At 55.2% G+C, this 15181-nt stretch overlaps 1 protein-coding gene across 4 annotated transcripts in view; it reads right to left on the reverse strand.

Moving 5' to 3' along the window:
- Window positions 1-2621: 2621 nt before the first annotated feature.
- The window catches only part of TOP3B (DNA topoisomerase III beta), a 30056-nt gene continuing 17496 nt past the window's right edge, over window positions 2622-15181 (reverse strand). For all 4 annotated transcript variants that reach the window (XM_016432507.2, XM_007490398.3, XM_001363833.4 and 1 more), the window contains 6 exons: window positions 14513-14686; window positions 13497-13625; window positions 10963-11112; window positions 4831-4931; window positions 4374-4575; window positions 2622-3156 (listed from right to left, as the gene is read on the reverse strand). In XM_016432507.2, the coding sequence (XP_016287993.2) occupies window positions 2675-3156; window positions 4374-4575; window positions 4831-4931; window positions 10963-11112; window positions 13497-13625; window positions 14513-14686 (1238 nt within the window). In that variant the 3' untranslated portion in view covers window positions 2622-2674. The remainder of the gene's footprint in view (window positions 3157-4373; window positions 4576-4830; window positions 4932-10962; window positions 11113-13496; window positions 13626-14512; window positions 14687-15181) is intronic.

Consider the following 15181-nt stretch of genomic DNA (forward strand, 5'->3'; position numbering starts at 1 on the left):
CACTTCTCCTCTGGGGAGGCTCTTTTGGACGCGGACCGAAAGCTTCCAGAAGCGGGGACTAGAAGGCACCGTGCACGAGAGGGCCGGACCCGGAGTCTGGGGGAGCCCAGACTTCCTGGCCTGCTTAGCGGGGTCCCAAAGTGGCTGTGGCCGCTGCCCGCCTGCCTTGGGAGGAAACGGGATCTTCCTCCCGGACGGCCATCCCTGGAAAGATAGATGGCCGCTTGTGGGCTTCACCTCGGGGCCGGACCTCCATGGTTCTGGCTCCCCCAGCCCCAGCCCCGACGGGACCTGGGGGGTTGCCCCGTCCTCCCTGGCAGAGCCAAAGGCAGGATTGGCATCGGGGATCCAGTCCATAGGGGGGGGGAGGGGGGGGAGTGCTCACATCAGTGTCTGGGGCTCCCGAAGAGCCTTCCACCAGGGATGGCCCCCACTGTACAAGCAACTCCCTCCACCCGCCCCCATGTCCCGAGGCACTCACTGACTGGCCCAGGGCCATCCTCCGAGGGAGGACCATCTCCCAGGCCGAGGCGATCGGAGGTGAGTCACAAGCCACCATCCCCCAGGCACTTTGGGGCTCCCTCATGTCAAGGATCCCGCTGGAAGGAGCCTGGGAGGTCCTGTTGGCCAGGCAGCAAGTGCTGAGCTTCTAGCAGGTCCAAGGCAGCGTGCCCCGACCAAGGAGACCGAGGCCTGGGTGGCTGAAGGGGACCCTGAACCCTGGTCTTTGGAACACCCACCCAGTCCTCTACAACTCTACCAGCCTGCGGTAGCTACAGGGAAGCACACATTTGGAGCGATGGCGCCATCTGCTGGCCTCAGCGATGCTTCTGATCCAAATTCGATCAGAGGGAGGAGGACAACTCTCCCGAGGACAGAGGCTCCCGGGCAGCAGGATGCCCTTCCCAAGCGCCCCATGCTAGGCTCCCCGACACCGGGGATGGCAGAGCTCAAGGACTGGAGAGGCCTTTGACTCACACAATCCGACTGTCCGGCCAATACCCAGGCAGAATCCTTCTTGGCCCTCCCCTAGTGGCCATCTAGTCTCAGCCTAAAGCCCTCCAGGGACGGGGAACTCACCCCTTCTCATTTCGCTGAGTGCAGAGAGCCCCAGGGAGACCGGGTTTGAATGTTGCTTCACCTATTCACTAGGCATGTGGCCTTGGACAAGTCTCCCACACTCTCAGCCTCAGCTTATCTGTAAAATGGACACACAGCAGCACCTAACATGGGCTTTGGGACACCCACATGTGATCGGACCTTCAGGAGTTTCTGCATCCTCAGCGTGGCTGAGCCAATGGCCGAGCCCTCTTTCCCAGAGGCAGCAGTCATTTTCCCCCAGCAAGGCTTTCCTGGTTCCTCCGCTGCCGTCTCCCTCACCGTCTCGGGCACCCCTCTTGGATTCTTGCCAGCTTGTCTCTGGGCTTCTCAAGAGGGGCTGCCCTGCAGTCATCAAGGTCGGGGAGACAATCACAGACGTTCATCCAGAAGGGACGTGAGGGATCTCATTCAACCTCCTTTACAAATGGGGAAACTGAGGTCCAGGGCAGGGAGTGTGTGCGATTAGCCTGAAGGCAGTGAACCAGTCAGGGTGGCAAACCTGGGATGCCAGGCAGTGCAGGAGTCTACAGCTGCAGTCTGCCCCCAGGATGTGGGATGGGACTCCCCCAGGGTCAGAGCATGCAGCAGAGGGATTAGAGAAGATCCCGGCTCTTCTCCTGGCTCCCTCCCGGGCCGTGGGTGTGCACAGGGACTGTTTCTATTCCGGGGGGTGGTTTAGGCTTGCTGCAGAATCTTGCTTGCAGGCCTTTCTGGTGCCACCCACCCTTTCAGAGACAGGAGGGGGGCCCTTGGCCCACTGGGGACCGTAAGGGCCAGGAGAGACCCCCCCCCACCACTGGTGGAGGATGCTGGGGGTGGGGTGGATGGGTAGTGGGGGGCCTGAAGGACACCGAGACAGCCAGCTCCTCCCCTTCCTCCCCAGCCTGCCTGCGGGGCCCAGAAGGTATAATTAGGCTTTTGTTCAGCAGAGAAAGCCTGTCAGCTCCATCACTAATTACAGCTTGGGGAGCAGGAGCTTGGGAGGAACGGGGGAGGGCAGTGCCACCGCCTTTCCCCTCCTCACGCTGCTGTGCCCGCAGCCAGGCCCTCCTCTCAACGGGCTGTTGCCCTTTGGAATGGGAGCTCCTTGAGGGCAGGCAGGGTCATCTTTGTGCTGCCACTTGGTACAGTGTTAGCCGCACAGTAAGTGCGGAGGGAAGTGCTTAGAGCTCCGGGCCCCACGTGGGGCGGGAGGAGCCAGCCCACCAGCCCGGGCCCTCCGTGGGAAGGTTCTGCCTCGGGCCCATTTCATTCCCTCCGATCGGTGACCTCTCGAGAGCTCTGAAGGCCAAGGAGCAGCCTGGTGCAGGATGGAAAAGAAGGGCCTCCGTAAGGGAGCCTAGCCCGGGCTCTGAGCGCAGCCCAGAGGTTCAGCCCAGCCAAGAAGGGCCAAAGCCCTAGCAGTCTGGGAATGTACCCCGCCAAGGCCCTAAGGCCTCTGGGACGGAAGAAGGAAGTCAGATCAGAGCCCAGCTGAGGGCTGCCTGTGCTGGCCACAAAGAGGCCCACGGTCCTCCCTATGAAGAAGAGAAATAGCTTTAATGGTGGGGCTGGACCTTAAAGGGAGGCGGTGTCATACAAAGTACGCGGCCAGGGCTGCCATTTTGTCCTTGGGCCGCCGGGGGTTTAGTCTCCCCGCGGGCCGCCGGCCCCTGGCCCGCCCGCGCCCCTGCCTCTTTCCGGGCCCGCTGCGGTGCATGGGGTGGCACGAGGCCGCATGCTTCAGCTCCACCAGCTCCTGGAACACAGGATCACAGAAGATGCAGCCCGTGTGCTGGGTCTCATCGCCCAGCAGGGGTGACTTGGCCTTGTTGAAGTCCACGTCCACCAGGGCGGCCTCACAGGCCTCGCAGGTGTCTGTGGACACGCGGACGCGGTGGGCGTTCTCGAAAAAGTGCGCCACCACGCTGCACTTGTTGCAGGCCATCTTCCACTTGGGGCCCGACGTGGGGTCCAGCACCAGCACGCCGCTCTCGCACTCCACGCACTGGCCGATGCCCAGCATGCTGAGCGAGTGCTGGCACGAGGGGTGTGTGCACTCGTTGCAGCCCATCCCTGCAGGAGGAGACAAGAGGAAGATGCGGCCGTGGCTGTGAGCCCAACTCCAGGGCAGCCACTGGCCAGGAGCTCGGGGCTCCCTGGGGGGGGGGGGGTCATAGACAGCCCCTGGCCCTCTGGGATGAACCAGGACAGCTCCGAGGTTGAATGAATGGAGGGGGGGAGGGTTCCAGAGACAATCCAGGTGAAACAAAGAGCTAGAGAGCCCCGGTCCAGCCCCAAATGAACCCCCCGCCCCAGCTCATCTGCCAGGCTGCAGCCAAGCCCGGCTTTTCTGTGCTCATCTGCCAATACCATAGCAGCTTCCCCTTTCTAAAGCCAGACCCCGTCTCCCTTGTCCAAAGGAAATCTTCCTCTGCTCAGAGACTCGGGGGGCCTCCCTGCCTCCAATCCTCCAACAGCAGCTCACGTGATCTCCCTAAAGCGTGTCCCACCGCTGGGGCTCCAGTGGCCTCCTTCACCCTGACCCAGCTTCACTCTATGTGCCTCCCACCCTCTGCCTTGGGCCAAGTGATGCCCAGGATGCCCTTCTCGCTGCCTCCTGGAATCTCGTCCCCTTCAGCTCTCAGTGGCAGCGGGCCTCCTCTGAGAAGCCCCCCTTGTTCCTCGATCTGCCCCTCACCCCAGTGGCTGGGCCCTTCCCCTGCCCCAGAGCTCCCTGGGGCTCCTGCAGGACAGACGTGGTCTTGGTATCCCTTTGCTGACCCTGCAAACAGCCCTCCACTGGGCACCGATGGGGTCTGAGGAACTCCCTCCTTGGGCCGTTCAATGAGTTCAGAGCCCAGCCTCTGCCTCCTCCTCCAAACCAGCCCAGGCCCAAGTGCACAGCAGGTGCTTCTGGCCTGGAAGCCCTACTGCTGTCCAAAGGCTGTTCTCCCAGTCACACGCCATTATTCCCACTTCACAGATAAGGAAATGGAGGCCAGGGGGAGGGGGGGAAGGCTCAGTGACTTTCCCAGGATGCCCCTCGGCCACGGCTTCTGATTTCTGCCTGCCCCAGCATGCAGACTCTACAGAGCGGCTTCCACGGTTGGGGAAGGCGGCTTCTGGGCCTCTTCCCTCCTTTCCAAACCCAGCTCCTGCCCACAGAGCCTCGAGAGCCCTCTCTGAGCGGGGGGCACGGGATGCGTCAGCCGCATTCTCTGCCCGGCCTTCACCACCCACAGCCTCTGGAGCCCAGCCGCCCCCCGGGCAGCCCTGGCCGCGCGTTCTACCTTTCTTCATGTCCCTGAAGGGCGGGTGGTTGTAGCAGTATGGGCACAGAGGGTAGCTCTTGCCCCGGGACCCCGAGGACCAGAGGACCAGCTCAAAGTCGTCCAGCGGGCACCGGAGCTCCTTGTACAGTTTGATGGTGCCGTTCTGGGGGAGGGTGTAGGTCTCGTCACAGTGAGAACAGTGCAGGCGGCTGGGCTTGGCCTGCAAGCAAGTCACAAAAACAAAGCATGAAGCCCCGAGGAGGAACCGCAGGGACATCCACGCCTCACAGCCTGCCGTTCCCCTCCAGACCGCAGGGGCAACAGCCCTCAGGCCCCCTCCCTTTCTGTGGGTCTCCGAGCTGGCTCCTTCCTGCCCCCAGCTCCATGGCTACCATCTCTGCTTGGGCGTGCAGAGGCAGACCGCGGCCTGGCCCGGCGTTCCCCTCGACCTCGGCGCGGTTCCGGGGGTTCTTACCTGGATATACTTCATGAAGCGATGGCACTTCCCACATCGGGAGAGAGGCTTGCCAGTGGCAGCGAGGGGCGAGAAAGACACTTCCATCAATTCATCCATGCCTAAAGGAAGAAAACGGTGAGATGCTCATCCGATGTTCCTGTGCCCAGGCTGCCACTCGATGCTGGCCAGCATAGACGGGGAGGCAGGTCACCCGAGAGCGGTGAGTGCGTAGGACCCGATGTCAGATGAGGCTGGCACGACTCAGGCTGGGTAACACAGGAGCTCAAGGAGCTGGCACCGGGGAAAGCCAGCATGGAGCCAGCGGGCCAGCGGAACTAGAGGCACGAGGCCATGTCAATGGCTGCTTCTCCCTACTGCCCAAAGCCCCACGTGCCAGGCAAATCTACTGTCTTCATCAGTCCAGCTCATTCGTTTGTCCAATAAACACCTACTAAGAACCCAGAATAGGCACTACTTTGGGTGTAGCTCTGGGGGAAACCAAAACTGAGGGAGACCCGGTGCCTGGCCTCATGAGGAGCCACCAGATGTGGGCACAAGCAGCCCTAGCCCAAGAGATGAGCGATAAGCAAGAGGAGGCAGCAGGTGCAGCAGAGGAGTGGCAGACCAAAGGCCTGAGGGGCCAAGCTCTAGCTCGGACATGTGATTCGCCTCCCTTCTAAGATGGGGCGCCGGCTTCTTTGGGCTGTGGTGAGGAAAACATCCCGTATCCCATCCAAAGTGGCCGATTCAGAGGAGTTTATGAAGGCAGGAAGAAGCCCTCAAGGACAAGAGCTGCCAGTGGCGCAGTGCAAGAAGGAAGAGACAGCAAGAGAAATAAACATTTCTCAAAAGACTAGAGGCCTGTTAACTAATAAATCACAAATAGTGAGAAAAATACAAATCAAAACAAGGCTGAGGTGCCATTTTACACTCAAACTGAGAAAGATGCTCAGAGATGGAGAGGGCCCATTGTGAGAGGCCTGGGGGCAGGCCAACAGAGTGAGGTGGAGCCATCCAATGGGCCAAATAAACCAGAAACATTTTGGAAATACCAGAGAGGAAAGTGACTCAACGGTTCCCACCCACCCTTTGACCCAGAGTCCCCACTACAATTAATAAGCGCCAAAGAAGGCAAGGAGAGAAAGGGGCCCCACTGTCAGCAAACCATCCGGCAGCCCTTTCTGGAATAGCAAAGAGCTGGAAACAAAGCAGTAACCCATTGACTGGGGAATGACTAAACACTGGAATTGGGTGTTTAGCTGGTTTAATTCAGAGAATTTGGTTCTTTCTGGAGCCCAGTCATGGCAACCATGAGGCTAGATACAGCCTAGATATTACAGCTAGATCTAACCCTAACCCTAAATTCTGTTACTCTACTCCTCCACTAACCTGAAATATCACAGAAAGACAAAGAGCAAGACACACGGACTCCCACAGAATGAAGCAACAACAGTCACAAGAGACGTCAAGGAAAGGGACAAAGCACCAAAGGCCCTGTGGTCCTCCATGGCAACCACTCTGATATCTGGATAAGAGGCGAGAAGCACCCTAGACACCACCATCTTTGAAAGCTGAGCCCCCCAAAGAAGGCTGCCCATACTGCCAGACAAGACCTCTGGAGAGGCCAGCTTGCTTTGCCATTATTCAGAGCTAAAAGGAGGGTAGAGAAAGGGGCATATCTGCACATACCTGATAGAAAAGAAAAGGCATCAATAGAAGTAAAAGAAAAATCTCTTTAAATGATAGGAATGGGGGGGGGGGGGGGGGAGAAGGGTACCAGGCATTCCTAGCTCAGAAGGAAAATACGCAGGTGGGAACAAGGCGATGAGGAGGAGAGTTCAGGTGAAGTCAAGGATAAGGAGCAACTCAAAGACAGGAGGACAAAGGGGAGCAAGCAAACTCCAAGGCAAAGCAGTAAGGGAGCTGGGGTGAGGGCAAATGAAGGGGTTCAAGAGATACTGAAGAGTTTGCAGGCTTTTAGAACCCAAAGAACCCTGAGAAGTCATCCAATGCCACCAAAGGAGAAACAAGAGCCTGGATGGCAGAAAGTCTATGGAGAGTCTCACAGACTAAAAGGGACATAAGCAGGACCCAGGCTCTCTGGTGTCAGGACCTCTGCTTTTTCTGAGAGCCTGTGCTTATCTGCTTAGTAGCCAATTAGAAGCAGGGATAAAAGAGAATTAAAGGTGAATGGCAGCTCCAGGGAGGGTGTCCCTGTGCCACATTCCAACAAATACCTAAGTTTGGCTGCCATTTTGGCTCCCCTATCTCTGAAGGTGAAGGTAAAATCAGAAGGGAATATTTCCCTTTTACATTAAAATTTAATCCTTTTTTCTCTTACAGTGTAGCAACTTTCTGTAGTCCTGGCTGCCAATGGGTAAGTGCTATATTACTGCATTTGTCCTACAGACTTGTGGGGCAGAAATAACTTTAATTGGATCCTGATTTAAGAACCTGTTATGGATTTATTCTTTTTTTACATAGAAATTTTTATATAAATTTTGATAGTTTGGTTTTGATTTTCTTTCTTCCCAAAGTTTTTTTTTACCATTTTTTTTCTTTTTTTGTATTTTTGGTTTTTCTTTCGACACTTGATTCATACCCATAACTCAACCATGTATCCTGAGTTGATCCAGGTGTTGGTCAATACCCTCCTCAGGGGGATTGTATAATTTTCATGAAATCCAAGATTTAAAAATTTTTGAGAAAAAATTCAGGAAAAGAAGCTCACTAATTCCTTGAATCAAGAAAGTGAACTGTTTGGAGAAAGTGCTATAAAGAAACTTACAGTGCATCAGAAGATCCAGAATGAACTTTGGGATGTAACTGATTGAACTGAAAGGGGTTGAACACATTTATTCTGAATGTAAACTCTTATTCCAAAGGGGACTGCCTCCTAATTGTTTTTTTTGTCAATATGCCTAGCAAACATTAGTTTTGTTCTCTCTCTCTTTTATTTCCCTCATCTCCAACTATTGTAGTTTCCTCTTAGAAAAGTGCTTTATTGTATGCACCTTTAGCTAGAAGATCTTTAGAGGCATAATCTGGTTATGATAAATGATTCATTAGAGAGACTAATCTCCCAAGGATCACAGGGGGTGATTGTGAAGAGTGAATCAAATTCTCTTAGTCTAGCAATCAGCAATTTTTAAATTAGTCAAAAACTTAAGTACCCCTACTTAACACTAAGTAAGAGAATTCACAAGTCACTTGCTAGAGTGGGTGATAAACTCCAGAGATACTGTTCTGCCCTTGGGCAGTGCTAGGCAAATTGAAAGACTGCAATTGGTTCCCATAAAGTGGAGGAAGGGACAGAAAGGGATGTGGAAAAAGGACTATAAAAAGTCCTGAACTTCCCGACCAAGGAATCTTGGCTTGGACCTTCTGCTTGGAGCTTCTCCTTTGGACTACTCCTGAGACTTCACCTTGGGACCTTCTCCTTTGCATTTGTTCTTTGGAGGACAACTTCGCCTTGTGACTTCTTTTGGACTTCTCCCCGGATCCTGCACCAGTGAGCTGGGTGAGTACCGGGCCTTCCGGAGAGATTCATTCCAGCGAGACCTTCCTTTCTTGGCTTCTGGAGAGATTGGTTCTGGAGAGGTCTTCCTTTCCTGGAGGAGGCTGCGTTGGTGGAACCCTTGTTGAAGACACCACCTGGTCCTCTGGTTGAAGATTATTGAGCCCTGCCGAGGCTAAGCCCCACACTGGAGCAGCGCTTAGGGTGACAGGCTAGATAATTCTCTATTTCCTTCTTACATTTTTCCCAGTTTCACTCTTTCCACCTCTTTGTAAATAAAGCTACTAAAAAGTCATTTTGACTTGAGTTATATTATCTTTAAGTCAGCAAACACAATATTACTATAGAATTCTCCTATTTAGCATAAAACCTAAATTTTAAATTCTTACACTCCTGACCTTCCTGATTTCCCCATCACAACCACCCCTCTTCCCCCACAGATATCTTCCCCCATTAGAATGTAAGCTCTCTGAGGGCAGGGACTGTCTCTTTTTGCTTGTATGGGATCCTCTTGTGCCTGGCCCACAATCTGTGCTTAATCAATGCTGCTAGATTTGCCTGACTTCTTTCTACCACAAATATTCTAGAGAACACTAGGCCTGGGCTGGTTTAAAAGTAGCTCCGTGTTCCCGTCTGCTGTCTCATGGTGGCCTCAGTGTCAACTGGGAGAACCCCCTCTCCATCCACCCCAATCCCCATTTCGAGGGGTTTGAAGATATATCATGTTCCCTTGTGGATTCCAGGCTCAAGAAAGGAAGGGCGCATGGCCTATTTCCCTGGGGCTCCCTCAGCACTGCCCACAAGGCCTTCAGGAGGCAGGGGAAGGTCATGGAGACAATGCCTGGCTTGGAGTATAGCCTTCAGATTCGGCTCTATTCCATTATGGGATCCCATGCAGGTCACTAACCTCTCTGGGCCTTCACTCCCTTAGAATGGGCACACTGATCACAGGAGCATGTAGCCGGAGAGTTGGAATAATCCTTAAACTGAGCACAGGAGGGAAGCTGCACACTGATGAGAGCATGGCTTCCTCCTGAGGCTAGAGAGAGTCCACTCTTAGGGGAAATGAGGCACTTGGAAAGGAAGCCAATTGTTATAAACGCAGTCTGAGAGCCAGCGTAGGATAGCAGACAAAGTACTGATCTTGGAGCCAGTAGGCCTGATGTCAAGAGCCTCCACTGGCCGCGTGAGCCTGGGCAGGTCAGCCAGCTCTCAGTACTGTCCCTAACCCTCTTGAACATAGCAGGTACTTAATAAAGGATGATTGTGCCCCCAGGAAAGGCTCAATCTCCCTGATCTCATCATCTTGGGCATGGCTTGGATAGTGTGGACCTCTGCCAGACTGTGGGTTCCAAGAAGGCCCCATGTTCTTAGGGAAGTATTGGTGCACACCCAGCCTTGAACAAAGGCCTTGTGAGCAGGAGAGGATGGAATCACCCTTCCTAGGGCCCAGGAGCAGGGCTTTCTTATCCGCTGTGGGTGGCTCCTGTAACCATGAAAAATGTGGGTTTCAAGACTGTGAATTGCCAAAACTGTAAAGATAATTTTTAGTGTCTTGATTTAAATAAAAAATAAGTGGTCGCCATGGGAAAAATTCCCAAATATGAAAATACCCAAGTCAGCTGGGTTTTATGGAGATTTTAATTAATACAAATGAAGGAATTAAGGAAAGGGAGAGAGAGAGAGAGAATAAGAGAAAATAGTATGAATTGGCCTAGGCCTGAGCCTTAAGAGAGACTAGTCAGTCTTTAATCACTCACCACAAGATCATCCTAAAGCAAAACTCCAGTCCTTCACTGAAATCCTCAACTCCTGAACTGAGTTCAGAGACCCAGCTCCTCCAACTAACTCCAAACTCCAACTAAGTTCAGAGAGCCAGCTCCTCCACACTAACTCCAGAACTCCAACTCCCGACCTCCCTGAACTGGTTCAGACAGCTCCTTTTAAAGAGAAATTTCTCTTATGTCACCTCTCCTAAATTTTCACATCTACCAATCACAGTAGACATTTTCCCCAGGACTGTCCATTCTTAGTTCACATCTTCTTTTGTTCTCAACTTCTCTGGGTAGACTAAAACTTCACAACTCTTTTGTTTAGCTTGCCTTTTGTAAGCTGCTTGACCTTTTAGTGATTAATTTAACCTTTATAGGTACTGAGCACCCTTTTGTATTAGATCTAAAAATAGACCTAGCTTAAGGTTCTAGCTTTACTATAAGTATGAGTTGGGGACTTTTCATTGTTCCATTAGGAGTTTACAACTTTATCTTCCCCTAAGGTATGCCTAAGTATGGGTGGAGTAATGTTAAAATTCCCAATACATTCCTGATCAAGTACCTCCATTTGTTACAATAAAGGAATAGCTTAAACAAATCTTCTAAGTTAGAGTCTGAGCAGTTTTAAGATTCACACTCCTTGGGATGGGCCCTCCCAGAGGGCCTTGCGGCACTTTCTCCTAGCTGATGTGGTGAGGAGGGATGGGATGTGGACAGAGATGGGAGACCTGGGCTCACATCCCAGCTCTGGGCAGTCCATATCCCTGCTTATCTGGCTGGTTCGAGGAGGGCCCTGGCTGGGCCGAGCTGGGGAGTTGGGCAGGGCAGGGCATGGATAGGGTCTCAGGGGAAGGGCCTCACCTGCAATAGAGTCCACAAAGTAGTGGAACTTCCTCTTAAAGATGTTCAGGGTATGCTCCAGCACCTGGTGGTAGTCAGCTTTGCCCAAGGCGATCAGGCTGAGTTGCTTCTCCACAGCGCTCCGGATGGTCGGGAGCACAAGCTCAGCATCTGGCCCAGAAATGGAGGTGAGGGCCAGGGTTAGCAGCTGCCCAGAGTCCCCCGTCTGAGCCAGGCCTCTGGCCTGACAGCCTGCCTGTCCAGGCCTTTGGATGGTCCATTCCTGAGCCAGCTCCCTCCCATGTGGCCCTACTGACTTGAGGGTACCAAGAACCCCTCTACCTGGGCTGTTCCTAGGTGCCCTGTTCCCTCAGTGCCCATCCAGCTGTGCCTCCAGCCCTCCACTGAGGAGGCACCAACCCCCTGCCAAGGAAGCCCTTCCCACATGGGCCATGGCTCTTCTATCTGCCCACACCAGCCTTCGTACTGGGCACCAGACCTCCTGGTTCTATCCCCTGAGTCCAGACAGAACTACCCTCATCTGGCCTCCCCACCTGACCCAGAGAAGTCCTAAGGCTCTTTCCAAGATGAAGCGAAGCAGACACAAGACAGAAAATCAAAACTGACCCCCACACACACACCAGCCAACCCCAGCAGACCCACCAGCTAGCTACCAGAGGTCCTGGGACTGTTACCTTTGGACATCCTCTCCTCCTGGCTGAAGGCTCACCTCCCCCCAGCTTCTCCTCCTATCCCTCCCCTTTGAGGGCTCCCACTCCAAGCCTAGGCCCTCTTTCCTGCTCTCTCTCTCTCTCTCCTGGGCCCCCTGGTAACCTTGTCCGTGCCCCTGGGTCTAACTGCCATCCTCAGGCAGGGAGAGTCCTTGCAAACCCTTTGCTGCACCCAAGGCTCCTCTGAGCTTCCATCTGCCTTTCCCAACCGGACACCCCAGAGACATCTTCACCTCAGCCAACTTGTTCCCAAACTCTCCCTTCTTCCAAACTTCCCAATCTGTCTGAGGCCCTGCCCTCCTCCCAGGCTCCCCAGTTCTCTAATCTTGGTAGTAGGTTGGACGCCTGCCTCTCCCTTCCCTCACCCCACACAGCCCATCTGTGGCCAAATCTTCTCATTCTACCTTCGCCAGTCTCTCACTCCTCCTGTCTACTCCCTGAGCTACCTTCCATCTTGGCTCAGGCCCCATCCCCTTCTTCCTCTGGATTATTCTCCCTTCCTCCACGTTCTCCCCACTTCAGTCCCATCTCACACATCACAGCTACTGCTACCAAAATAATCTTCCGTAAGTGAAGATCTGTCTAGATAGCTTAATCACCTCCCATGGCTCCCTATTGCCTCTCAGATCAAATATGGGCACTTCTGCTGAGCTTTTAAAGCCCTCTACGACCTATCTTCCCAGCCAGCTCTTCATCCTCATTAGGCATTGCTCCTCCTCCTCCCTGCATTCTGGACCCTCCATCTGCCTTGTCTGTCTGCCTGAGATGCAGCCTTCTGGGCCTCCACCTCACTGCTGCTCCCTTTGGAGAGCCTCTCCTGATCCAGCTCGGGTGGGGTGTCTGTGGGGATCTGCACTTGCCCTCCCTCTGATCAGGTGGCATTGAGTGTGGATGCCCTCATCTCCCCCATTAGAGTGGAAGCCCCTTGGGAGACCCAGGCCAAAAGTCTGCATGTTTGCCGAGTGGCTGACTAACTGAGCGCCCCCATCTGTGCCCTGCTTCCCCGCCATGGGCCCATCCTCAGCCAACACCGATTCCGCACCCACTATGTGCCAGGACACAGGATGGAGGCCCTGCCTACAGGGAGAGACGACATGCAGATGGCCAGGGACAAACAAGTGGCACACAGGACAGACTAGAGGGGAGATGGCAGCAAAGAGGGGCACAGGGAAGGCCCTGGGGAGAAGGGGCACAGGGAGGGCTTGCTGGGCAAGGTGGAATTTTAGCAGAAAACCAGGGAAGCCCAGCAGTGAGGAAGGGGAGCCAGGCATTCCAGGCACAGGGGAAAGGGCAGTGAAGGTGCCTGGAGACTGGGGTGAGAGAGCCAGGAGGCCTGGGCGGTCGCTTGAAGCGGGAAGTGCGTGGAGGGAGGTGTGAGGAGACTAGGAAGGCAGGAGGAGCGGGTGAAGGAGGCCTCTGAAAGCTGGAGGACAGAGAGCTGATCCCGGAGGCGAGAGGGTTTAGGCGGGAGGGAGGGAGGGAGTGGGGGGTCTCCGAGTCCCTAGCCCATAGCACAGTGCCAGCAGGCACAGGAGTAATGCTCAGAAAAGTGCGCTTGCTCCATCTAGGGCCCTCCCGGCCTGGCACATCTGTCCGATGAGAAAGAACTGCGGCGCTCCCAGGCTCCCCAGCTCTGAACGTGGGTTCTAGGTTCTAAGCCTTCTCCCAGGTCTCAGGCCCTGATGGCTACGGTCCAAGTCCCTGCTAGCTCTGGCAGGTCATACTCTAAAGTCTGTTCCAACTGAAATTCTATGTTCTGGTATTGATTAAAATGCTTAAAATGTGCTTCGTCCTTGGCCCACCCCACCTTCCCGGGGCTCCCACCTATCTTGTAGTAGCCGTGGACCAGGACGATGCCCAGGTTGGTGGGTCTCAGCCTGCGGCCGCTCTCCACAGTGACGTAGTTCCGCTGGCAGATGTTGTTGATGTGCACAGGGATGCTGGCGTCAGTGCCTAGGAGCCGGGGCACAGTGGGGTGAGGCACAGCTTCTCCCCTGGGGCGGCCCCCCCTCCTCCTGGGGCCTCCCCAGCCTCGTGGCTGCCGGCCCCTCCCCAGGGTGCCCCCCTGCCTGCAGGCCTGAGGCAGCTTCCGCACCATCAGCTGCACAGAGCAGTGGAGCCTGTGTCTAGGGGCCGGCGGCGGGTCCCGAAGCACTCGCACTCCCCGCTTGGTCAGTCTTGAGGTGGGGAGACGAGGCTCCTGAGCAGTCTGGTGGGGGCCGCGGCGGGGGCCACAGGGTGGGAGGGGAGGGTCTGGGGGGCAGAGGGAGCTCCGCTTGGGGGAATGAATGGCGGGGGTCCTCCAGCAGCTCAGGGCTGACAAACATGGATGGGAAGAAGGGGGGCAGGAGAACCCCAAAGTGAGGGCTTAGGTGTGGGGGAGAGGAGTCAGCTCCCTTCTTCCCTTTCTTTCCTTCCTCCCTCCCTTCCTCTCATCTTCCCTCTTAGAATCAATACTGTATGTTGGCTCCAAAGCAGAAGAGTGGTGAGGGCTAGGCAATGGGGATAAGTGACTTGTCCGAGGTCATCCAGCTAAGAAGGGTCTGAGGCCAGACTGGAACTCAGGACTTCGTGTGTCCAGGCCGGCCTGCCTGCCTCTCAATTCCCTTTTCTAAGCCTCAGGTTCGCCATCTGTCGTTCGGGGACAGACCTGCTCCTCCTCCCTGCCAGCACATAGTAGGTGCTTAATCATGGCAGACAGAAGGCGAGGACGGAGCATTCTGTGCACCCCAGAGCTCTCCCCATTCATCTTCATCCCTCTCTTCCCTGGAGAGCAGAGCCTAGCCACGGGGCAGGTGGGAGGATGGGCGGCCCCTGGGCAGGCCCGAGCGGGCACCTACCGATCCCGTGCTTCTCCATCAGAGTGATGAGCTCGGCCTCAGTCAGGTAGTCGGGAGGGCTCGTCTGCTTCTCCAGCATCTTCACCTCGCTGAGGGGGAAGGTGTCCCCCTTCTGGCAGGTGGGAAGGCTCTCCTCCGGGGGGATGCTCTGCCAGGGCATGATCTCAGTGAAGCCTGGAGGAGGAAGCAGGCCTCAGGAAGGGGGGGAGGGGCATCCTGCCTTAGGGGGCAGGGGATTTGGGAAGGCCCCGAGTAAGGCCTGATGACCTTAGACTGGCCTGACGGGGAGGAGAGGAAGCAGGGGCCAGGGAATGCCTAGCAGATACCTGGCCAGGGAGCTCCCTGGGGTTCTGAGCCCCAGGGCTTAGGAGAAAGCCTGGCACATGCGGCATTCAGTCGGGGGCTGGGTCGGTCTGTACCCCCCGTGGGGTTTCCTGGCAGAGGTCGTGGGGAAGTTTGCCATTTCCTGGTCCAGCTCATTTTACTGATGAGGAAAGTGAGGACAACAGGGCGACGGGACTTGTCTAGGCTCACACAGCTAGGAGGGGCCCGAGGCCACATCTGACTTCCGGTTTTCCTGGCTCCAGGCCAGGCCCTCCTCACTAGGCCGGCTGGCCACTCAGAGGAGGTATTTAATGCTAGCTGAAAGCAGTCCTTTCACACCTTAAA

Source organism: Monodelphis domestica, chromosome 3 (genome assembly GCF_027887165.1).
Source record: "Monodelphis domestica isolate mMonDom1 chromosome 3, mMonDom1.pri, whole genome shotgun sequence".
NCBI classification, from domain to species: domain Eukaryota; kingdom Metazoa; phylum Chordata; class Mammalia; order Didelphimorphia; family Didelphidae; genus Monodelphis; species Monodelphis domestica.